The sequence below is a fragment of the Centruroides sculpturatus genome, unplaced genomic scaffold (genome assembly GCF_000671375.1).
Source record: "Centruroides sculpturatus isolate CEXI.00-Female unplaced genomic scaffold, Cexi_2.0 scaffold119, whole genome shotgun sequence".
NCBI classification, from domain to species: Eukaryota; Metazoa; Arthropoda; class Arachnida; order Scorpiones; family Buthidae; genus Centruroides; species Centruroides sculpturatus.
The window spans coordinates 730,111-755,850 of record NW_019384338.1 but is presented as its reverse complement, the minus strand read 5'-3'; the positions used below and the strand labels follow the sequence as shown (position 1 = coordinate 755,850).

The following is a 25,740-nucleotide window of genomic DNA, read 5'->3' as shown; positions in this document are numbered from 1 at the left end:
CAAGAAATATTCAAAATATATAAACTATCTTTATTCTCATTTTCTGACATTACACGAATAATTTAAATAGAGCTTTATTGATATATTTTATTCTATTGTACTGAATAAATTAAGGATTTAAAAAAAAAGAAAAACATTTAAAGTTTTTTTTAAATAAAGTTGTTTAATTTACTTAATAACTTAATTAAATTAAGTTATTAAGTAAATTTAATTAATAATTAACTTGTTTAATTGTATTTAAAATTTTATTATAATTTATTTAAAAAGTAGTGTAAACAAATAAAATTAAAATTTATAATTACACATTTTTACAATCATGCAAAGGTTTTAGCATTGAAATATCACAAGCATTATGAGATAATGGAAATGAGTTTTGTCAAGACTAAACCTGTTATATTGTATGATGAATCTTATAATAATAATAATCGCAAAGCAAAGGTTAGGGGTCGAAAGCTAAAATTTGGTATACAGTTAGGATATGTCATGAGAACATACACTAAGAAGGGATTTTTCGAAATTTCCACTGCGGGGGAAGAGAGAGGGTTAAGAATTACCCTGAAGAACTCTGCTTCTACTGTACTATTTTAAATGTCTTTTTTGCATTTATGCAGAAAATTGAACATGTTTTTAGACCCTTCTAAAAATTCTCAACAATATTTAGTGTTCCATCGTATATAAAGTTGACACGGGGAGCACATGTGTGTAAGTTTGCTTTATTCAAACTCTTTATTCAAATGTTTGATTTTTTGTTCGAATTTATATTTATGAATGATTCGGGAAGATCCAGCTTATTTTTTGAATTTAGTAAACCTGACAAAGAACCCAGAAAGAGTTACAAAAACATTTGCTATTCATCACTTAGTGATACTATGCACCAGTTAGTGGTTGCTGTGAATCTTAATTATCGTTATCCCAGTGTAGTAAGCAGATATATAAAAGTTCTCTAATTAGTCTCAGAAGAGGGGAGACCTAATTCTTGCACTCGGTGAAATGGGTAAGATTGGCTATAATCTAATAATCTTAATCTTTGCTATTGTTACTTTTTGTCTGAGCAATGTCAGGCTCATCTGCTAGTATAATATAATTTTGTGTCATTCCAAGTTAGCGGTTTAAAGCTATTATCAATGACTAATTTAATTAAAATTTTACTCCTTAATTTGAGATTGTATGTCTTTTTTGTTACAAGATCCTTTTTCTTAAATGCCTTTGTCATTCTTATACAAAAGTTTGCATTTTTTCTGACATACAAAAGTTTTTTAAAAAAGTTTGGTACTGTTATGTTAAACCTCTGCATGATGAGTCACATGTTACATTCCAATGTTATACTGTGTCACGTAGCATGATTTTGAGGCATGGTAGATAAAGCATGTTATAAGAAAATTTAGTCAAAATTAAATATCTAACTGAAGTGAATTAGTAGTTATTTGTTATATTTTGACAATTTTACATTAATTCTACATTAAAGCAGACATTCAAAAATGCAAAACTAATATTTATTTGAATGTAACAGTAACAAATTTTCAAAAAATTACAATTAAGTAAATATTTTTGTTAATTTTCTTATATTTAAAATACATTATCAAAATGTCAAAATGGCAAAGTTAGGTTTAAAATTAATCTAAAATGAATATTCTTGGACAGTTACAATTACTTAGTTTTTAGTTATTTTTGTTACATTAAATCATTTTGATAAATATAAAGAAAAACTACAAGCTACCTTTAGCTTGTAGTTTGTATCTAAACAATTTGCATCTAAAAAGTACAGGTTAAAGTTAGGTAATGACAATTCCTCAATCCTACAAAACTCAAATCTAAAATAAATGACAAAACCTTTGATCTCTGCATTTATGTATTCGTCCACACGTCAAAAACAAATCTACACATTACTATGTTGCAACTCTATTTTAGCTTCTAACACACTTAAAATAACTTCAAACCAAACACCCACTGGATTACATTGGGCTACTTTACTGCAATTGTATTTAATTAATTACTAAATAATTTGTCACTATAAGGAGGTGTTAGGTGCCATTTCTTATTAAACTTATATTTATAATTAAATTAATATTTATTAAACAATTTAGAATATTCTGGAAGAAAAGAATTTGCCCAGAGCAGGACTCGAACCTGCAACTCCCACTTACCGTGTGGATGCGTTCTCAGTTATGTTTCCCAAGCCTCTGTTTCAATCTGCTCTTCCAGACATTTGAATATGATATAACTGGAAACGTCTTCAGAGCCCTTGTCCAATAAACTCTTACTCATGGCATTCATCCAGCCATTGATCAACCCCAATATTGTATATATATATACATATACATACATAAACAAACCTCACAAAACCCAATAAATTTTTAAAGCCAAACAGTAATTAATTAAATATAATTGCAGTAAAGTAGCTCGATGTAATCTGGTGGTTGTTTGGCTTTACAAATTTATCATGTTTCATGAGATTTGTTAATTAAAATAACTTTATTTCATTTACCCTTTTCGAAAAACAATGAAAAATTAAAACAACTTACTCTTACAGAATACAAACAGCTTAATCATCTTTCATAAACAAAATGAAAATAAATAACAAAAACATCATTTTCCTCAACAGTATAGCTAATGGGAAAGCTAAAATAATGGACTAATTTGCATAGCAGCAAATAACAGTAGATTAATTGCAGAATAAACATTTTATTAAAAATAACTAAATCTGAAACTAAAAATTCAAATAAAAAGAAGCATTTTTAATATTTTTTTTAAACTAATAATTCTTAGTTAGGTTTTACTTTTTGCATACTTTAAATTCCTTGTTTAAAAACAAGGAATTTAAAGTATGCAAAAAGTAAGTTGCATACTTTTTTGCATACATGCAAAAAGTTGCATACTTTAAATTCCTTGTTTAAAAACAAGGAATTTAAAGTATGCAAAAAGTTCATAAGTATGCATTGTTTCATAAGCCGCACGATGGCTCACATTGCAACATATCAGAATGTGACATGCAACACATTGTACAGGGGTTGAACATAACAGTATCAAAAATTGTAATTAATTATAAGCTATTTTTTAATTCACTCATTTCAATTTAAAAATTACTATATGATAAGTTATTAAATATTTCTATAAAACTTGTATATTAATTATAAATATTAGACATTTTAATTCGTTTGCAGAATTAAATAAATGCTAATACAGTAAGAACCTGCTTAATGCTGCCTCCATTAATGCTGTATCAATATAACACGGTCTGCTCGAAGCTTAAAAAAATGCTCAAAATTTACACTGATTGAAATTATTGCAGCATTTCGTTGATTCGTATATAATACGATTATTTACAAACATGAACCAATTGGCAAAAGGTGGCAATTTGTCATAGCACTGTACTTTCCTTAAATCTATGTTTGTTTAGTGCAATTTTCGAAAAAATATAACATCGTGGATGCCATAGGCAATATCAACCGATATTGCCTATGATTGGCAAGAATTAACTGATTTGCTTGGCAAAAATTAACTGATAAATGCATGAATGGAGTGTGGAAGAAGTTATGGCTGGAGGTATCCAAGAATTCTCAACAAGGAGAGCCTATCGCTGTAACATTTGGTTGACCAAATTGTCAACCTAATTGATACAGCAGGACTAGGAGATGTAGACAAGCAGGATATTGAGGAGTTACTGCAGGTTTCTGGTGAGAACCGGCCAAACTACGGTTTCTAATGGAGTGTAAGAAGAACAGACTTTTACCGATGACAGTTTTCCGAATACGCCTTCCACCAGGCAACGATCCTCTCCTTAAAAAAGTCAGAATCGTGTGCCTTAATAGAGCCATCCCGATCATCCAGAAAGCGGATCTTCACAAAATTAAAAGAGTTAATAGAGACCGAAGACTCCTTATTCCACATGCACCTAAACATATTGACCAGAGAGAACGCTAAGTTGGTCCCGATCTACGAGTGCCTATCTGCCGACCTACAGGAACGCTATCGTAAGAAGATGAATTGGGTATTGGAATTTCAGGTACCTAAAATTAACCAGCACCCCACATTCCTGTTTATCCTTTGGGACGACATCCAATCACTTAACTTCGTTATAGACGTACTTAGATATGGCCCAACCTTCGCACCCCCACTGCCCAAAAATGGAACCAGAGACCTCATCCTGGACATGGAATACCTTTTAAAAAGCCTCCCGGACACGCAGAAAGAATATTACAGATGGATGTCCTCAATAAATATCAGGAAAGCTAAGGAGCAGCGAGAAATTATAGAGCTCAGAGATAAACTGAGACGTACTACTGAATGGATGCAAAAGAACGGAGTGATTCTCACCAGAGCTGATAAGTCCAGAACACTAGTCCTCATGAAACGCAGCTCATACCATCAGGGTTTGAAAGAATACATTGATAATACAATGTGCGAGAAAGGAAAGGATGATGTAATCGACAAACTACAAGCTAAGGTTAGATGTCTCGCTGACTCTAGATTAGCCAGGCGTCTGGCACTACGCTACATAGTGGTCAATTCACCGGACGTACCTAGACTTTTCGCCTATGCTAAAACACACAAGATGGGCCAACAGTTACGTCTGTTTGTGAACAAAGTAAGGGCGCCCACTCATAAGCTTGAGAAAGCCATACACAACCTTCTAACTCCCCATCTGGAATACTACCCCTACAACATAAATAAACCGACCGACCTCATCTGCCTCATCCCCACCAAGATTTATGACAGTCCTAGACTTCAAATCTATGTACCCCTCAATAGAGCTACCTCCAGCCTTCTGCTCTCTCAGAAATTTTTTGTTTAATATAGTTCAGGATCATACGCTATGCCAACAAGTACTCGAAGTGGCCCATCTTGTGTGTTACGACTCTGTCTTTATGTTCAGCGACACTATCTACTGGCAGAAAAGGGGTGTACCGATGGGTAGCCCACTCTTGGGTGACCTCTGTGAAATGGTCGTCAGGCAGCTCGAATGTAAGGCCCTCCCACCTTTCCTTCCTAACATCCTGATCTATAAAAGATACGTGGACGACATTCTTATCGTATGGAGGGAGGTCCCTGACATGGCATCCTTCGTTAGAACCATCAACAGCAACCCTTTCAGCCTGACCGTTGAACTGGAGCAGGCCAGTACAAAAGAAGTCCATTTCCTTGACATTGGAATAAAAATGGTAGGATCCACCATCCACACAGCCGTATACCACAAGCTCTCATCCACCCCCACGTACATACCAGCCGATTCATGTGACCCATTCCCGTACAAGACGGCAGCCTTTAGGGCTCTGGCTCTGGTGGAGAGGGTGTTCTCACACTCATCCACCAAGCAAGCCCTGACGAACAAATTAGCCCACATCAAGAGGTTAGCGACTGAGCACGGGTTCCTGAACATGACACACCGCTTAGTTGAACGATACCAATGCCAAAAACACACCCTAACCGCAAGAAATGTCACCGACCCACAGCAGGACAGGCCAACACGGGTCCCCATCACGTTCAACCCGTACCTTACAACTGTGCATAAGAAGATAGCCAGAGAACACGGGATGCGATTGACATACAGAAGATGTACCACAATTTTCCGTGTCCTACGGAATGATAAGGACCCTCCTGATCCGGAGTGGAATAGAGTAGACTCCACAGAATCTACTCTATTCCACTCCGAGACAACAGACAGAATGCAGACTTACTATACATTGGCTCAACCAAATGTTCCTTGAACACCCACCTGCATAAACACCAAGCGGATATCCGACACGGGAGATTAATCACAGTCCTGGCCACATATGCGTCAGATCCTGATGTCAAAGCACAATTTGAGAAAGCTACTATTATCAGCACGCCCCACCAACAGCATCTCAGGTGACTAGAGGCCACGGCTATCTGAACACTGGCTGGCTGGCCACCTGTGTTAACCGGAACGAAGAGCTAACCCTGTCTCTAGCCTGGCAATCACTGTTGGATGCCAACCTGCTGCTTCCTCTCCCACCATACAGCTGCGCATGCCAGAAACGACCCACCCCCTCGGAACTGATACCAGATCCCAACAAATAATATACACTCCATCCGGGGAATTTCAGTCGACCTGAAGAAGAGCAAAGGATTGCTCAAAAACATTTGTCAACTGTGATATATAGTATATAAGCGTCGAGCGCCGGTCACAGGTTCCAGATAGTGCAATGTTGATTTCACCTTGGCGCTGAGAGTAGAACAGTTCCTATATTTCAAGAATGGAATTAGCTAGACAACATCCGAGACCAGATATAGAAACCCTAGGAGCAGGAGGCCTGATTAACTATATGTGAACTTCCAATGCAAACCAGATGTCACATTATTTTAATTCAAAACTTTCCCCTGAAAGGAGATATGACTGGCATGACTATTGCTAACAGAAAAAGTATGATATATGGGGCAAAACACTACTAAAATGGAGAGCACATATTTTAAATGAAATTAATTAAAAATTGCAGTCCAGCCAGCATTGTGATGATGTCACAATAAATAATTGCTCGTTACTATCTGATTTGCTTACACATGGTTTGTTGTTCTGCTGTTCCTCCCAGTCTTCCTGGTATGTTTGGTTCTCCAGACTGACTTAATAGTTCCAAGTGTGGATGGGCTATTTTGATGGCTGAGAGGACTGTTAGTGGGCCAGAGATAATTTTTTTTCTTGAGTTGTTGGGAATGGTAGAGATTACATAGATCTTGAAGAAATATTTGATGAGGTCTTCAGGAAGCAAATTTCATGTCTTCTTCATCTAGTAAATGCCCAAAGTTACAATAAATTAAGTTAATATATAATTATATATACAGTACCTAATTTATATATAATACTGTACAGACGATAGTAAACTCAATTTACCCCTCCTAAATTCTCTGTAGCGTGGCGCTGGACGGCAGAAAGTAGTTCGGCTGCCCAATGACGTTTTACTGAATTATAGGAGTTTTTTTACCAGGTTTGTACAGATACTGTTGCAATTTTTTCACCGTCTTATAGGAATCGTAATTATAGGAACCTGTGCTATAGGGGGGGTCTACTGTATTTTCATTCTTGCAATTTTCTGTGAGTTATAGGCTGTCATGGGTCATCTACATGAAATTACAGTAATATGTTATTTCTACAGCATGGTTTCACTCAGAGCATTGCAGGAAATTCTCTACTTATTCTTGAATATATAATTTTTTTTCAATATATCTAACTTTCCAGTTTAACAACTGATGCTCATTTTTTCACATTATGTAACAATATATGTTAGTTTTAAATTTTCTAAGGTGTTCTTAGATGCATTCCATTTATAGAACCTAAATGATCCGATGAAGATCAATATTGATCAAAAAATGTGTTCTATTGAATGATGAATTGTAGCCTATATCAGAATCAGCTTTTTCATTAAAAGCAGTAGTCATTAACATTAAATGCATATTAGAAAAATGTATTGCTGGAGAGTCAGTTCATTTGGAAGTATGTCAAAACTGGCAGAAAATTGAATCTGTGCAATAGTACAATTTACAAAATTAGTAGGTAAGAATGTTTTGATATAACTAGTCAAGAATTATATATAAACATCCCAAAGTTTATTGTATTAATACTAAACCAAATGATTGCTGTATTTTATCAGGCTATTTTTTTGCTACATAGTTTAGTCAAGAATTGTTGGAAGGAAAAGAAGGCTCAGATAAAAATTCTGAAGTTTCAAATTTTACACTAAAAAGCCTAAGGGAAGGCATAAACTTAGCCGAGAAATTAGAAGTTTTCAGTTGAAAGACCTAAATTCAAAAAAAAAAATAATAAGAATAAAGTTCAAAAGAGTTTCAAAAATACAGTGGAACCTCTCTTAATGAGCATAATTCGTTCCAGAATCTTACTCATAATGCAAAATCCTTGTTAAGCAAAACAATTTTTCCCATATAAATTAATGTATAATATGATAATGTGTTCCATGCCAAAAAAAATACAGTAGTCAAATATTTTGTGTATAATATTTATTCAAAGAAAATTACACAATATACATTGTTAAGGAGCATGAATCATTTTCATCTTTTCTTCTTGCACAGAATAAACCAATGTGAATGTGAATTTGATTTGCAGAAAACAAAAAAAAATCACAGCTAATATGTCTGATAAACATGCCAAAAGATATGCCAAATTCTTCGGCTATGTAAAGGCTATAATTAAATATTAGAAATTAATTAATTCGACTAGAGGTAGGCAGTTATGCTGCCATCTTGTATTAAATTTAATAATTATAAATAAATAATTTTTCATTTAGACATTTCTAAAATTTAATTTGGAATTGGTCATCAAATATTTTTTTTACTAATTTTGCATACTTCCTAACATGGGGACATCCTGGGCTTGCTTGCATGTTGGACTAAGAGAGTCTTATAATTTCTTTAAGAATGTCATATTTATGTTCTTTAACTCTGGCCTCAATTGATCTGTTAGTTGAGCCTATATAAGTTAGGCATCTGCTGAATCTAGGATCTTCCAGAGGTATGGTGTACACTCCAGAGGCTCTTTTCTTGTTTATTTGATCTTTTCCATTAGATATTGCGGGGTTTCTTTTAAATGCTGTATCTATTTGTATATCTTTTGCTATGCTAGAATAAACATTGTTAAACAAATAAACTGGAGTCAAATTCAACTATTACATATTTGCAGTCAGGTTTTGATTGCTCTGCTTCCTTATCTGACTTGTTTTTTAAAATTCTAGCCAATTGGTAATTATTCTAGTTTAATACTGTAGCTATGTTTTGTTGCTAGCTTTTTAATAGATTCCATCCCCTTGCCATGTATTTCTAGAACAATGTATGTAAGCTCTTTGAACAAGTGTTCTAAATGCCACTATTTTAAAATTCCTTGGACCATTAGAAGCAGCAGGTATGAAAAAGGAAGGTGAATTTGGTTTGTGATAAACTTTCATGATTTATTTTGTTCTCAATGATCTCTATTTCTAGGTGTAGGTAATTCACTTTTGTTTTGTCCAATTGGTTTAGTACTAGTTTCAACATAACTCCTTCTAGTTAGAATGGCTTTTAACCTGAAGATGGCCTGTAAATCAAGCCAGAAAAGTTTGTTAGAACTATACCAATTGGGCAAAACAAAAACTATTTTTAATAAAAATTAAATTTCCAATTGTTATAAAAATAAAATGATATACTTTTGGAAGTTAATCCTCTTTTTTTTTTTTTTTATCAGTCCTTAGTCTGGTATAACATATTAATGCTATACAAGATTTTATAGGAACCTAAGCACTATGTTATATGAGAATTATCTGTGGTTAATCCTGTAAGAATATTAAAAATTAAAAGTAATGAATAATTAAAAGATTTATTATTTCCTTTTTATACTTAAAAGAAAGGTTTTGTAAGTATTGTTTTTGCATATTTTAAAATTTATTATTAAATGTGTCCTTTGTTGCAGTGAAAGGATATTTCATATATTAGACTTATGTTAAGAGAGTTTTAGTTTAAATTTGGCTCAGTTTTCCCTTCAATGGTAATTAAGTTGTGTTATTTATATTAGCAGCTTATATCACTGTTGTCTTGGATTGTGTATTATAAAACAGAAAACAGTTTCCCATCCATATAGCATCTTTGAAGTGTATAATAATAATACAGTATTGAATCTTCTTCAGTCTTTATAATTGTCTCCCTGAATTATTGTACTGTGGATCACAAGTGGAAACCTTCCTGATTAGACAGACAGACAAATAAACTTTATTCTGCCTGACACCGTTAGGCATGGTCAGAATATATACAGGGTGTACATAGAAGTGACATGCTGAGTAGGAAAACTGACAGCAGGCATAAAAAGGAAAGAAAACAAAATACATGTAAATATAAAATTATGACATCCTGAGTCTAGTGGTAAAACACAAAACTGAAGTTTGCATGAACATTAGCAAAACAAAAAGTTTGCATATGTACAGTATGAAAGGATACATTCTCTGCACAACCCTAGTGCAACATTAGACACACAATGAGTGTACATTGAAGAAGGCCTCATCAAAACAAATAAAACTGCTCATGAACACGGAGGCCAGGGTGAAAACAGTGTACAGACCTTGTACAGTAACAGACAGAGTAAATGCACAGTACAATAAGCATAAAGGTATTACAAGATCTTCAGCGGTACAAAGACACCAAAAGTGAGGTAAACCTTAATCATTGTATTAGTGTTCTCTTAAAGTAAAGCTTGACCATCCTTTGAAAAGGGAAAAAGTACTTTTTACTCGACACTAAAATTTCCAGCTTACACAGCCAATTGAGGTTATCTTCTTTTACATAAAGTTTGAGCTCGCCAATTGAACTGATGTAAGAAGCAAATGGGTGGGATCCTGTATTTCGTTGGAAGCCATTTTTCAATGAATGTATGATACTGTCTGGAAATTGTGCCCATTACATTCTTGTCAAGAAATGAGATATGAAGAAGCACTAATGATATTTTGAAAGAGAGAGGTGAAAATATGGTTACTAAAGGACACCATTTAGCACCCGACACTAAATCCAAACAATACATGGAAAGAAAGTGCAATTAGAGACATACAAAAAGTTTGGAAAATACTACAAATGTTACTATATAAATGCATGCATAAAGAAAAAGTATAGAAAAATGCAATAGTAGTATTGATATTAAACATTCCTTTTAACTATAGTTACATTTTCCCTAAGATATAGCTATAGCTAAATTTTAAAAAATTGTTTTTAGTTACCATATATGCATACTAGAAGTGATGTTTGTTTAGAAAAACTATTTGTCAGTTACATATTTAATTCATCATATGTGCATAGTGCCAGTATGCATATATGACAACTAAAATATGGCAATAACTAAGTTCTAACATTGCATTTTAAATCCAGTTCATATCAACAACCAAATCTTGTATTTAAAGTAAGTAGCAGAATTAGTTTGCTTGTCATATCAAATTTTTAATCCTATTGCTCTGAAAATTCTAACATATATGATTAGAAATAAACTTGATTCTAATAAAAGAAAAATGAATAAAAAATAAGAAGCTGAAATTTCATTTTGTGATGATAACTTAAGTAATTATTGATAATTTTAAAAAGTCTAGGATTACGATACTACTAGTTAACTATAAAATTTAATAAAAAGTATATTGAATATTAGGTTTCATAATTCTTAGCCAATAATTTGAACTTTTTAAATTTTAAAAATAAATCTTTCTAAAATACTGTATAATTATTTATTCTGTAATATTAGTTTAAAATGACATCCAGATTATATTAGACTAACTGTTACTTGCAGTTTTGCCCGCATGGATTTTGCAATTTGATAGAAATAATCCTCCTCGGTACTTCACTATGATTCTCAATCATTAGTTATTACTAATTTGGCAAAGTTACTGATTTTTGTTTGTTTCAAACTATGGACTACTAATGCACCTAAATTCAAATTTCAAATATTATGGGATTCTGAGATACAATAAATCTGAGTAATTTTTTTTGCAAAACATAAGTGCCGTTATCTGAAAATTCCTAAAGTATAAATATTTACAGAAACATAGTTTGTTACCCCAATACTTCTTTGTAAACCACATTTGTGGTACTGCCTTTCTGGACTAAGACTTTTTAAGCCTTAATCCTCTTCCCTGAGGTGGAATTTCCAAAAATCCCTTTTTAGTGTGCATTCTCATGGTGTACCCTACTAAAATGCAATTAAAAACAAAAAATTGCATCTAAAATAGTTCAGTAGAAGCCGTTCTTCAGGTTAAGCCCTAATCCTTTCCCTCTCTCCCACGGGGAATTTCAAAAAATCCCTTCTTGGTGTGTATTTTCATGATGTACCCTAACTGTGTACCAAATTTCACATCTTTAGGTTCAGCAGTTTACTCTGGGTGATGACGAATCAATCAGTCAGTCAATGTAATTTTACATAATTATATAATTCATTAACATGAAAAATCACTTCTTGGTGCTTATTATCATTTTCAAATTTTTATTTCTAACAAAAATACTATTAAGCAATGTTAAATCTCAATTTTTAAAATTCACTATTCTAAAATTTCTCAGAATATATTAAGCTTTGAATAGAACAAATGATTTTGTTCAGTTGAAATAAAACCTTGTAGGAGTAATGTATGCAACTAAAGAAAGAGTTCAAGTACAATTTCTCTATCTACTTGACAATCTTATATAAATGGAAAGAAACAGGAAAAAGTAGAAAAGGAAAACTAAGAAAAGAATATTTTTGAATAAGTTCAAAAGACACAAAGTTACTTTTATATATAAAAAAAATTATTGAGATTAATGAAAATATAATGTAGAATAAAATAAAGTACACACTTTTTTGCATTGAAATTATATTTATTAATAATTTTAAGGATAAGACATTTTTAAAAACTAATATAGCATTTCAAGTAAAAATACTATTTCATATAATTTTCTGTAACAATTTTCTTAATACTAAGTTTTCCACAAGCAATAAATGTTAATAAAAGTATATAAAAATAATTTTGTTTCAATGGTTCTATTTTCAGATATTGTTTTAAATTTAGATTTGTTATAATTTTGATATGATTTATTTTGATCTATAAATGATAACATAAAAATAGAATTTATTTTTGATTCATAAGTTTATTGCTGTTTTCAAAAAACAACAATAAATTTGTTTTGTTTTGAATAATAGTAATTTGAGATTGAAACTTCAGTATTATTAAACAAAATTGTCATTAGAAATGATGATTATATACAGTATTAATGTTGTCTTGACCATTCTATTTATTAATATAAATATATTATAATGATGATGTAGGAATAGTTTAAATTATAATGTGTAAATAGAGGTTTTGCTACATTTAATCACTATTAGAGTATATTTCTTTCAGTTACAACTTTTTTTATTTATTAAGATCATACTTTGGTTAAATTTGAATTAATATAAAAAATTAAAAAATATATAAAATTTTTAATTTTCAGAAATCCTATATCTTAGTTGAAAAGTTTTAACTGAATGTAAATGTAAAATTTATTCAAAATTAAATGTCAGATGTTTTGAGGACATGTCAGTATAAAATTTGCAAATGAAACAAGAAAAGTTTAAAGGAAAGGTTGTATTATGCCTCGTACTGACTTTTTTCCTTAAGAAATGTATATCCTCCTAGTTTTGTTTGATGGTAATCTTTGCTAAAGCAAAAAATATCACTAAGCACATTGCCAGTGTTAAATAAGGATGACCCATTCTCCATCTATATTACTACTAAATGATTAGTAAAACTGGGTCAAGTAAATTACTCTCATCCTTTGAAAACTCTTTATCAGCCATTCCTTGATGACCTAGTTATCATTTCTTATAAAGTTTAAAATAAAATTATTGTTTTATTAAATATAACTCTAAAATTTATTTTTTTTGTTTTCAAAATAAATTTTTTTAGCATGAAGTTAAGATTTGATTTTACTGATTCAGATTAACATTTCTGCAAGTTAAGAATGAATAGAAATAATATATTTATGTTAAATTAATAATTTCTATTTATGTTGTTAGTTAAAAAAAAACTTGTTAGCCTTTTCAGTTGAGATAATTTTTATAACATTGAAATTCCATAAATTAAATTGCTCACTATAATTATTTGAAGATGAAGATTAAAGTAATAAATATTTAAGAAATTTCTTATATAAGATAATTGTGTGCATTATTTGATAAAGAAACATTTAATAAAAATTTATTTTTAACTGTATATTATTTTTTTTTTATATTTTTAAATATAAATTTTTATTGATATTTTAGTTAGAAAGAAAAGATGTCACTGCTGCACAACAGCTAAAATTGGCTATTTCCAAAGTAAGTATTAAAGATTTGGTTATTTGATATGTAACTTTTTTAAGAAAATTTGTTTAATAAAACAATAAAAATTAATTATTATTTTGTTTTGTCCTACAAGGACTACAATAATGCTTACATATAATATAGTTATATATATAAGTTTTTTAATCTTTTTAATCAATATTTATTTCAATCTGTATATGACATTTAATAATCCAAAAATTATATTGTTAAATCTTTAATTGTAATGTTTTTCTAAATATAATCTTATTTTAATTAACAAATTTTTTAGCTCTTATTAAAATATACTTAAAAATGTTTACCAATAAATAATAAACATGACTGCTAATTAAAGAAATCAAAAACTTTTTATTAATGAAATGTTTCACTTACTATGAATCATCTGCAGCATTAAAACATTGGAAAATGGAATGCCAAAAGAAATTAGAACATTTTTGAATCACAGTTAACTGTGTTCCATTTTCCAATGTTAAATTCTATAGATGACTCGTAGCATATCAAATGTTTATTAATAAAAAAGTTTTTGGCTTCCTTAATTAGCAGTCATGTGTATTATTTATCATGGTGCCAAGTTTCATGAAGGATTCTTACCAATATTATTTGAATGCTGACATGCAAAATAGAATTAAGCTATCAGTTATGATTTTTAGAAATATTGAAACAAGCTTGAGATGTTTTTCTTTTAAATACTAAATTATTTAAAATTTACCTATAAAAAAAAGCTAATTTAAAAACAAATTTTAAATAAATTTGTTATTTTATATGATAAATTTTATGAGGTATTGCACACAACAATTCCCCATTGGTAAAAATTATATTTGAAATAACATGTAGATTCCTTCCATTTTCGAAATTTTTTTGAAAAATGGCACGTTTCATATTTTTCAAAAACATTTGAATTAAAGAGTCTGGTTATAACGAAAGCTAAAATAAAATAAGCCTGAAAAAGATCCCAGGAGGGGAATCAAACGTTCGCCGATTTTAAAGAATTTTTGCACCAGTTACTGGTTAATTGTAGATAGATAGAGCAAATTTTAAAAATTTTGATTTTTTTTTATTTCTTATTATGTCCTTGTTTACTTACTTTTCATTGGTTAATTTTGACAGCTGATAAATATCAGAGACAAGTTTTTCGAATTAGCATTGTATTAAATGTGTGATGGTTTTGGCATTTAATACTGGTTTATATTCAATAAATAATAATAAAAATTAATCAGTTCAAAATTATTTTGTTTTTATTAAATTTGTTTTGAAATTAGGTTAATACATCTTTTATTATCAAGTTAACTTAAATAAATAAAAACGAGAACTTATACTGGATTGAATAATATAAATAAAATAAACCTTTAACTATCCAGCAATAAATAATGTTTAATAAATTATGCATTCTTATGTTTTTATGCGTTTTTTTTTACTGTTTTTTTTTAATATTGGTTCAACTGAAGATGGCCGTTTAAAAACGGTTGAAAACGTTTTATTAAACATTATTTATTGCTGGATAGTTAAAGGTTTATTTTATTTTATTCAAGTTAACTTATTTTTATTTTAAAAAATTAGAAAATTATTTTTAAAAGTTCAATAATTTTTCAGCCAGTTTCACGTATATGTGTGTATATAAAATGCTGTCTTGAAAAATGTTATTATATATATATATTATTTACAATTATAAATACATAAACACATTAAATGAAACAATGTATAACAAAACCAATTTTACTATAGGTTAAATTATATAAACAACAGTTATGTTTTCTATGGGATTATGTTTGCAACTTCTAGCGTTTAATTCCTTCATGGAATCAATTTTACTGTTTATAAACAAAACTCAACATAAATAACTGTAAATTATTACATAAGTACTCAACAATATTATAATGAAACAACATTAAGTGAAGACTTGCTGTATGTGTAAAAATAAAACTATAATTATTAAAATAAGAGAGAAAAACATTATAAGGATGAAATGCAATTTACCAATGTTTTGTTTGAGAAAAATTTTCAGTTAATAATTACATGACTATTAAAAATTTTATACAAATTGCAAATGTTTAGACTTACATGAAAATATAAATCATTAACTAATTATATAAATAAAATTTAACAATAGAAAAAAACAACTTTAGAATCTGAATAGTAATGTTTGATGGTACTACTGAAGATATATTTTTAAAAATGCAATGACTTGAAAACAGCAATGCCTGCAGATTATAAAAAGGGAGAACACAAGCTATAAAAAGGGCATCATAGTACATTATGCAAGAAGATACTTGTGTATATATATATATATCTTTTGATTAAAGCAGTTAATTAATACCTCATTGCTACTGTGTTAATCAAATACAGTGGTACTGTACTTGACTGAACAATCATCACTCACTAGAACAAATTTTCAATCAATAACAAATATTTTTATTTTAATTTCATCATCACTAAAAAAGTTTCCTGTAATAAAAGAGAGTAATTAATTTAAAAACAAAATGAAACCTCAGAGCTCCCTTGGGGATTAAGAAAAGAGCAACCCAAAGACAAAGGGGGGGGGGGCACTTGCCCCAATGTATAGGTGACCCTGCTTGAAAATAAATGTAAATTGCATAAAATTTAATAAGTTTTTACATTTAGTGTTATATTTGTTTTTTTTGCTATATTTGTAGTTTCTCTAGTATGTGGCATCATTCTGTTTGAAATAATGAAAGTATCTCAACTCCAATCAGAACTCAAAATTATAAGAAAACTAAGATTTGAAATGAAACTTTCAATCTTTAAAATCCAAATGCTTTCATATCTAAATATTCAAGCCTTAGTTTCAAAAAGCAAGAAACAAAACATTAATTATTGATTGTAAAACATACAAATAAAAAGTAAATGGTCCTTCTGTGATCTAAAATGAAATGGGTTTCATTTAGAATGTGGGGAAAAATGTCTTTTCAAGAAATTTTAAAATATATATATATTTTTTTTTTTTGAAATATCTAATGGTTAATTTTTGACAATTCATGCTTTGAAGATGATCCACCATAGTTCAAAAGCACTTAGCTTTTAAAGTCTTTACAATTTTCACTCCAATAAAGTAAAGTCCCTGCCTTTCAGATTTAATGCATTCCTAAAAATATGTATGAAAGTTTGAAGTTGAGCAATAGAGTTGCATGTTATAAAGGGAGTTTTATTTCACAAACCATCAAGAACCTTTAAAATCCAATAACTCAATTTAATGAAAACATCTAATGAATATTTTACTTTCAGAGAGCTAAAAAGGAAAATTAAGCTAGGAAAGTTTTACTTTTTACAGTGAATATATGACAAAGCATGCATTATTTTAAATGTTAAAACTGTAGATTGAACAGAAAACAGATAACAAAACTTAATTTTTATGAATGATTTGGATTTTACTGAAACCAAAACTGGCAGAAAGCAATATAGCACAATAGTTTTAAATTTTTGTTTATTAGCTAAAAGTGCAAATTGGATATATGAAAAATTATTATGGAGTAACAAAGGAATTAATAATTTTTATTATTAGGTTGAAGCAGCACATACAGGATTTGTATATGATCTTGTCATGGGATTAGTAAGAAGAGCAGAGTTATCAGTAAATATGGCAGAAAGTTTATTAAAGTTACAAGGATCAATTCCAGACACAAATGGTAAGAAATGGATTATTTTAGCTAGGCTAATTGAAAATTTTTTGCATCAACATTTTAATTATTTCAGTTTATAATAATACAATACATGATTTTTACATTAAAAGTAATGTTTGTTATATTGTACAGGCAATGAAGTTCATTCTTCATAACTTGCAGTGATTGTTTATTAAATATAATTTTATTAAAATCTCTTAAAAATCAGAGGAATTCTTTAAAATCTTTAAACAAAATGAGATACACAGATCAATTAGTTAAAGACCAAAAATTCTTCTACTTGATGAAATATATATCTGGGATGAATATGTTAAGAAAGAAGTAGAGAGTATAGAGAGAGAAGAGAATGATAATTGTAGAAGATAGTGATATGCAGAACATTACTGGCAAACATTATTCAAAGATGACTTTGACAGAGAAGAAATTGGACCAATACAAAGAAATAAAAGAATACTACAAATGGGACTGGAGAAGGATGTTAATAAAGAATATGACATTTGAAATGCATTTCAAGTAGAAGATAGTAGGGCAAGAATTTTTGATTGTTAGACTAAGTAATTGATCCATATCTCATTTTGTTTAATGATTTTAAGAGATAATAATACACTGATAATAAACAAAATGAAATTTGTTGTTTAGAATTTTTTCCCTTTTCCTTTTTAAGCAATAAGTTTTAAAAACTTAGTTTAAGTATTTACTGTTAAAAATATATCCAAGTTTGATAGGTTACATATAATATTTTTTATTGTTTCAAATTTTTCTAACTGCAGAATACAAATGTAGTCGTCCCGAAGATAGTTTTCAGGAATTGAACAGGAAGTCTTCGTCCTTAAAGAAAATTTTGAGTCGTATTCCAGATGAAATTAATGATCGTAAAACATTTTTGGAAACAATCAAGTTAGTGTTTCTACATGTTAGAGGTTTTTCTGGCTTTAGTTTTATAGATTTAATTATAATTCAGAGTTCAAAGTTTCACTAAGAAATATATATATATATATCTTTTTCTATGGAAGTTAAAATAGTTATATTTGATTATTGAAATTTTGTTTGATTAAAGAAGTGTGTAAATATAATTTATAATTAATAGCATGAAGATGATTTTTAATAACAGTAACTAATAAATTACAATTTATCATTGATGATCTCAAAAATAATATGTCAATCTACTGAATGAGAGGCTTGTATTGGATGGTTTTACTGGAACATTTCATATTTTTCAAAAGAATTTTAAAGTGAACTATGTTTATATTGCAAACAGTAAAAAATTTATAAAACTTGTTGCTGCTGTTCATTTACAATTGTAGAGAAGTATGTATTTATTTCATATCTGAAAAACTAAAAATTAACATTTTAAGAAATAAACANTTAATCCTGTAAGAATATTAAAAATTAAAAGTAATGAATAATTAAAAGATTTATTATTTCCTTTTTATACTTAAAAGAAAGGTTTTGTAAGTATTGTTTTTGCATATTTTAAAATTTATTATTAAATGTGTCCTTTGTTGCAGTGAAAGGATATTTCATATATTAGACTTATGTTAAGAGAGTTTTAGTTTAAATTTGGCTCAGTTTTCCCTTCAATGGTAATTAAGTTGTGTTATTTATATTAGCAGCTTATATCACTGTTGTCTTGGATTGTGTATTATAAAACAGAAAACAGTTTCCCATCCATGTAGCATCTTTGAAGTGTATAATAATAATACAGTATTGAATCTTCTTCAGTCTTTATAATTGTCTCCCTGAATTATTGTACTGTGGATCACAAGTGGAAACCTTCCTGATTAGACAGACAGACAAATAAACTTTATTCTGCCTGACACCGTTAGGCATGGTCAGAATATATACAGGGTGTACATAGAAGTGACATGCTGAGTAGGAAAACTGACAGCAGGCATAAAAAGGAAAGAAAACAAAATACATGTAAATATAAAATTATGACATCCTGAGTCTAGTGGTAAAACACAAAACTGAAGTTTGCATGAACATTAGCAAAACAAAAAGTTTGCATATGTACAGTATGAAAGGATACAATCTCTGCACAACCCTAGTGCAACATTAGACACACAATGAGTGTACATTGAAGAAGGCCTCATCAAAACAAATAAAACTGCTCATGAACACGGAGGCCAGGGTGAAAACAGTGTACAGACCTTGTACAGTAACAGACAGAGTAAATGCACAGTACAATAAGCATAAAGGTATTACAAGATCTTCAGCGGTACAAAGACACCAAAAGTGAGGTAAACCTTAATCATTGTATTAGTGTTCTCTTAAAGTAAAGCTTGACCATCCTTTGAAAAGGGAAAAAGTACTTTTTACTCGACACTAAAATTTCCAGCTTACACAGCCAATTGAGGTTATCTTCTTTCACATAAAGTTTGAGCTCGCCAATTGAACTGATGTAAGAAGCAAATGGGTGGGATCCCGTATTTCGTTGGAAGCCATTTTTCAATGAATGTATGATACTGTCTGGAAATTGTGCCCATTACATTCTTGTCAAGAAATGAGATATGAAGAAGCACTAATGATATTTTGAAAGAGAGAGGTGAAAATATGGTTACTAAAGGACACCATTTAGCACCCGACACTAAATCCAAACAATACATGGAAAGAAAGTGCAATTAGAGACATACAAAAAGTTTGGAAAATACTACAAATGTTACTATATAAATGCATGCATAAAGAAAAAGTATAGAAAAATGCAATAGTAGTATTGATATTAAACATTCCTTTTAACTATAGTTACATTTTCCCTAAGATATAGCTATAGCTAAATTTTAAAAAATTGTTTTTAGTTACCATATATGCATACTAGAAGTAATGTTTTTTTAGAAAAACTATTTGTCAGTTACATATTTAATTCATCATATGTGCATAGTGCCAGTATGCATATATGACAACTAAAATATGGCAATAACTAAGTTCTAACATTGCATTTTAAATCCAGTTCATATCAACAACCAAATCTTGTATTTAAAGTAAGTAGCAGAATTAGTTTGTCATATCAAATTTTTAATCCTATTGCTCTGAAAATTCTAACATATATGATTAGAAATAAACTTGATTCTAATAAAAGAAAAATGAATAAAAAATAAGAAGCTGAAATTTCATTTTGTGATGATAACTTAAGTAATTATTGATAATTTTAAAAAGTCTAGGATTACGATACTACTAGTTAACTATAAAATTTAATAAAAAGTATATTGAATATTAGGTTTCATAATTCTTAGCCAATAATTTGAACTTTTTAAATTTTAAAAATAAATCTTTCTAAAATACTGTATAATTATTTATTCTGTAATATTAGTTTAAAATGACATCCAGATTATATTAGACTAACTGTTACTTGCAGTTTTGCCCGCATGGATTTTGCAATTTGATAGAAATAATCCTCCTCAGTACTTCACTATGATTCTCAATCATTAGTTATTACTAATTTGGCAAAGTTACTGATTTTTGTTTGTTTCAAACTATGGACTACTAATGCACCTAAATTCAAATTTCAAATATTATGGGATTCTGAGATACAATAAATCTGAGTTTAATTTTTTTTGCAAAACATAAGTGCCGTTATCTGAAAATTCCTAAAGTATAAATATTTACAGAAACATAGTTTGTTACCCCAATACTTCTTTGTAAACCACATTTGTGATACTGCCTTTATGGACTAAGACTTTTTAAGCCTTAATCCTCTTCCCTGAGGTGGAATTTCCAAAAATCCCTTTTTAGTGTGCATTCTCATGGTGTACCCTACTAAAATGCAATTAAAAACAAAAAATTGCATCTAAAATAGTTCAGTAGAAGCCGTTCTTCAGGTTAAGCCCTAATCCTTTCCCTCTCTCCCACGGGGAATTTCAAAAAATCCCTTCTTGGTGTATATTTTCATGATGTACCCTAACTGTGTACCAAATTTCACATCTTTAGGTTCAGCAGTTTACTCTGGGTGATAACGAATCAATCAGTCAGTCAATGTAATTTTACATAATTATATAATTCATTAACATGAAAAATCACTTCTTGGTGCTTATTATCATTTTCAAATTTTTATTTCTAACAAAAATACTATTAAGCAATGTTAAATCTCAATTTTTAAAATTCATTATTCTAAAATTTCTCAGAATATATTAAGCTTTGAATAGAACAAATGATTTTGTTCAGTTGAAATAAAACCTTGTAGGAGTAATGTATGCAACTAAAGAAAGAGTTCAAGTACAATTTCTCTATCTACTTGACAATCTTATATAAATGGAAAGAAACAGGAAAAAGTAGAAAAGGAAAACTAAGAAAAGAATATTTTTGAATAAGTTCAAAAGACACAAAGTTACTTTTATATATAAAAAAAATTATTGAGATTAATGAAAATATAATGTAGAATAAAATAAAGTACACACTTTTTTGCATTGAAATTATATTTATTAATAATTTTAAGGATAAGACATTTTTAAAAACTAATATAGCATTTCAAGTAAAAATACTATTTCATATAATTTTCTGTAACAATTTTCTTAATACTAAGTTTTCCACAAGCAATAAATGTTAATAAAAGTATATAAAAATAATTTTGTTTCAATGGTTCTATTTTCAGATATTGTTTTAAATTTAGATTTGTTATAATTTTGATATGATTTATTTTGATCTATAAATGATAACATAAAAATAGAATTTATTTTTGATTCATAAGTTTATTGCTGTTTTCAAAAAAACAACAGTAAATTTGTTTTGTTTTGAATAATAGTAATTTGAGATTGAAACTTCAGTATTATTAAACAAAATTGTCATTAGAAATGATGATTATATACAGTATTAATGTTGTCTTGACCATTCTATTTATTAATATAAATATATTATAATGATGATGTAGGAATAGTTTAAATTATAATGTGTAAATAGAGGTTTTGCTACATTAATTACTATTAGAGTATATTTCTTTCAGTTACAACTTTTTTTATTTATTAAGATCATACTTTGGTTAAATTTGAATTAATATAAAAAATTAAAAAATATATAAAATTTTTAATTTTCAGAAATCCTATATCTTAGTTGAAAAGTTTTAACTGAATGTAAATGTAAAATTTATTCAAAATTAAATGTCAGATGTTTTGAGGACATGTCAGTATAAAATTTGCAAATGAAACAAGAAAAGTTTAAAGGAAAGGTTGTATTATGCCTCGTACTGACTTTTTTTCCTTAAGAAATGTATATCCTCCTAGTTTTGTTTGATGGTAATCTTTGCTAAAGCAAAAAATATCACTAAGCACATTGCCAGTGTTAAATAAGGATGACCCATTCTCCATCTATATTACTACTAAATGATTAGTAAAACTGGGTCAAGTAAATTACTCTCATCCTTTGAAAACTCTATCAACCATTCCTTGATGACCTAGTTATCATTTCTTATAAAGTTTAAAATAAAATTATTGTTTTATTAAATATAACTCTAAAATTTATTTTTTTGTTTTCAAAATAAATTTTTTTAGCATGAAGTTAAGATTTGATTTTACTGATTCAGATTAACATTTCTGCAAGTTAAGAATGAATAGAAATAATATATTTATGTTAAATTAATAATTTCTATTTATGTTGTTAGTTAAAAAAAAAACTTGTTAGCCTTTTCAGTTGAGATAATTTTTATAACATTGAAATTCCATAAATTAAATTGCTCACTATAATTATTTGAAGATGAAGATTAAAGTAATAAATATTTAAGAAATTTCTTATATAAGATAATTGTGTGCATTATTTGATAAAGAAACATTTAATAAAAATTTATTTTTAACTGTATATTATTTTTTTTTTATATTTTTAAATATAAATTTTTATTGATATTTTAGTTAGAAAGAAAAGATGTCACTGCTGCACAACAGCTAAAATTGGCTATTTCCAAAGTAAGTATTAAAGATTTGGTTATTTGATATGTAACTTTTTTAAGAAAATTTGTTTAATAAAACAATAAAAATTAATTATTATTTTGTTTTGTCCTACAAGGACTACAATAATGCTTACATATAATATAGTTATATATATAAGTTTTTTAATCTTTTTAATCAATATTTATTTCAATCTGTATATGACATTTAATAATCCAAAAATTATATTGTTAAATCTTTAATTGTAATGTTTTTCTAAATATAATCTTATTTTAATTAACAAATTTTTTAGCTCTTATTAAAATATACTTAAAAATGTTTACCAATAAATAATAAACATGACTGCTAATTAAAGAAATCAAAAACTTTTTATTAATGAAATGTTTCACTTACTATGAATCATCTGCAGCATTAAAACATTGGAAAATGGAATGCCAAAAGAAATTAGAACATTTTTGAATCACAGTTAACTGTGTTCCATTTTCCAATGTTAAATTCTATAGATGACTCGTAGCATATCAAATGTTTATTAATAAAAAAGTTTTTGGCTTCCTTAATTAGCAGTCATGTGTATTATTTATCATGGTGCCAAGTTTCATGAAGGATTCTTACCAATATTATTTGAATGCTGACATGCAAAATAGAATTAAGCTATCAGTTATGATTTTTAGAAATATTGAAACAAGCTTGAGATGTTTTTCTTTTAAATACTAAATTATTTAAAATTTACCTATAAAAAAAAGCTAATTTAAAAACAAATTTTAAATAAATTTGTTATTTTATATGATAAATTTTATGAGGTATTGCACACAACAATTCCCCATTGGTAAAAATTATATTTGAAATAACATGTAGATTCCTTCCATTTTCGAAATTTTTTTGAAAAATGGCACGTTTCATATTTTTCAAAAACATTTGAATTAAAGAGTCTGGTTATAACGAAAGCTAAAATAAAATAAGCCTGAAAAAGATCCCAGGAGGGGAATCAAACGTTCGCCGATTTTAAAGAATTTTTGCACCAGTTACTGGTTAATTGTAGATAGATAGAGCAAATTTTAAAAATTTTGATTTTTTTTTATTTCTTATTATGTCCTTGTTTACTTACTTTTCATTGGTTAATTTTGACAGCTGATAAATATCAGAGACAAGTTTTTCGAATTAGCATTGTATTAAATGTGTGATGGTTTTGGCATTTAATACTGGTTTATATTCAATAAATAATAATAAAAATTAATCAGTTCAAAATTATTTTGTTTTTATTAAATTTGTTTTGAAATTAGGTTAATACATCTTTTATTATCAAGTTAACTTAAATAAATAAAAACGAGAACTTATACTGGATTGAATAATATAAATAAAATAAATCTTTAACTATCCAGCAATAAATAATGTTTAATAAATTATGCATTCTTATGTTTTTATGCGTTTTTTTTTTACTGTTTTTTTTTTAATATTGGTTCAACTGAAGATGGCCGTTTAAAAACGGTTGAAAACGTTTTATTAAACATTATTTATTGCTGGATAGTTAAAGGTTTATTTTATTTTATTCAAGTTAACTTATTTTTATTTTAAAAAATTAGAAAATTATTTTTAAAAGTTCAATAATTTTTCAGCCAGTTTCACGTATATGTGTGTATATAAAATGCTGTCTTGAAAAATGTTATTATATATATATATTATTTACAATTATAAATACATAAACACATTAAATGAAACAATGTATAACAAAACCAATTTTACTATAGGTTAAATTATATAAACAACTGTTATGTTTTCTATGGGATTATGTTTGCAACTTCTAGCATTTAATTCCTTCATGGAATCAATTTTACTGTTTATAAACAAAACTCAACATAAATAACTGTAAATTATTACATAAGTACTCAACAATATTATAATGAAACAACATTAAGTGAAGACTTGCTGTATGTGTAAAAATAAAACTATAATTATTAAAATAAGAGAGAAAAACATTATAAGGATGAAATGCAATTTACCAATGTTTTGTTTGAGAAAAATTTTCAGTTAATAATTACATGACTATTAAAAATTTTATACAAATTGCAAATGTTTAGACTTACATGAAAATATAAATCATTAACTAATTATATAAATAAAATTTAACAATAGAAAAAAACAACTTTAGAATCTGAATAGTAATGTTTGATGGTACTACTGAAGATATATTTTTAAAAATGCAATGACTTGAAAACAGCAATGCCTGCAGATTATAAAAAGGGAGAACACAAGCTATAAAAAGGGCATCATAGTACATTATGCAAGAAGATACTTGTGTATATATATATATATCTTTTGATTAAAGCAGTTAATTAATACCTCATTGCTACTGTGTTAATCAAATACAGTGGTACTGTACTTGACTGAACAATCATCACTCACTAGAACAAATTTTCAATCAATAACAAATATTTTTATTTTAATTTCA

General features: G+C 28.3%; 1 protein-coding gene across 1 annotated transcript in view; it reads left to right on the top strand.

Annotated features, from left to right (window-relative positions):
• The window catches only part of LOC111632764 (programmed cell death protein 10-like), a 43,804-nt gene that overhangs the window by 2,455 nt on the left and 15,609 nt on the right, over positions 1 to 25,740 (top strand). The window contains exons 2-4 of the mRNA XM_023377289.1: positions 13,736 to 13,789; positions 17,310 to 17,433; positions 18,198 to 18,324. Of these exons, the coding sequence (XP_023233057.1) occupies positions 13,736 to 13,789; positions 17,310 to 17,433; positions 18,198 to 18,324 (305 nt within the window). The remainder of the gene's footprint in view (positions 1 to 13,735; positions 13,790 to 17,309; positions 17,434 to 18,197; positions 18,325 to 25,740) is intronic.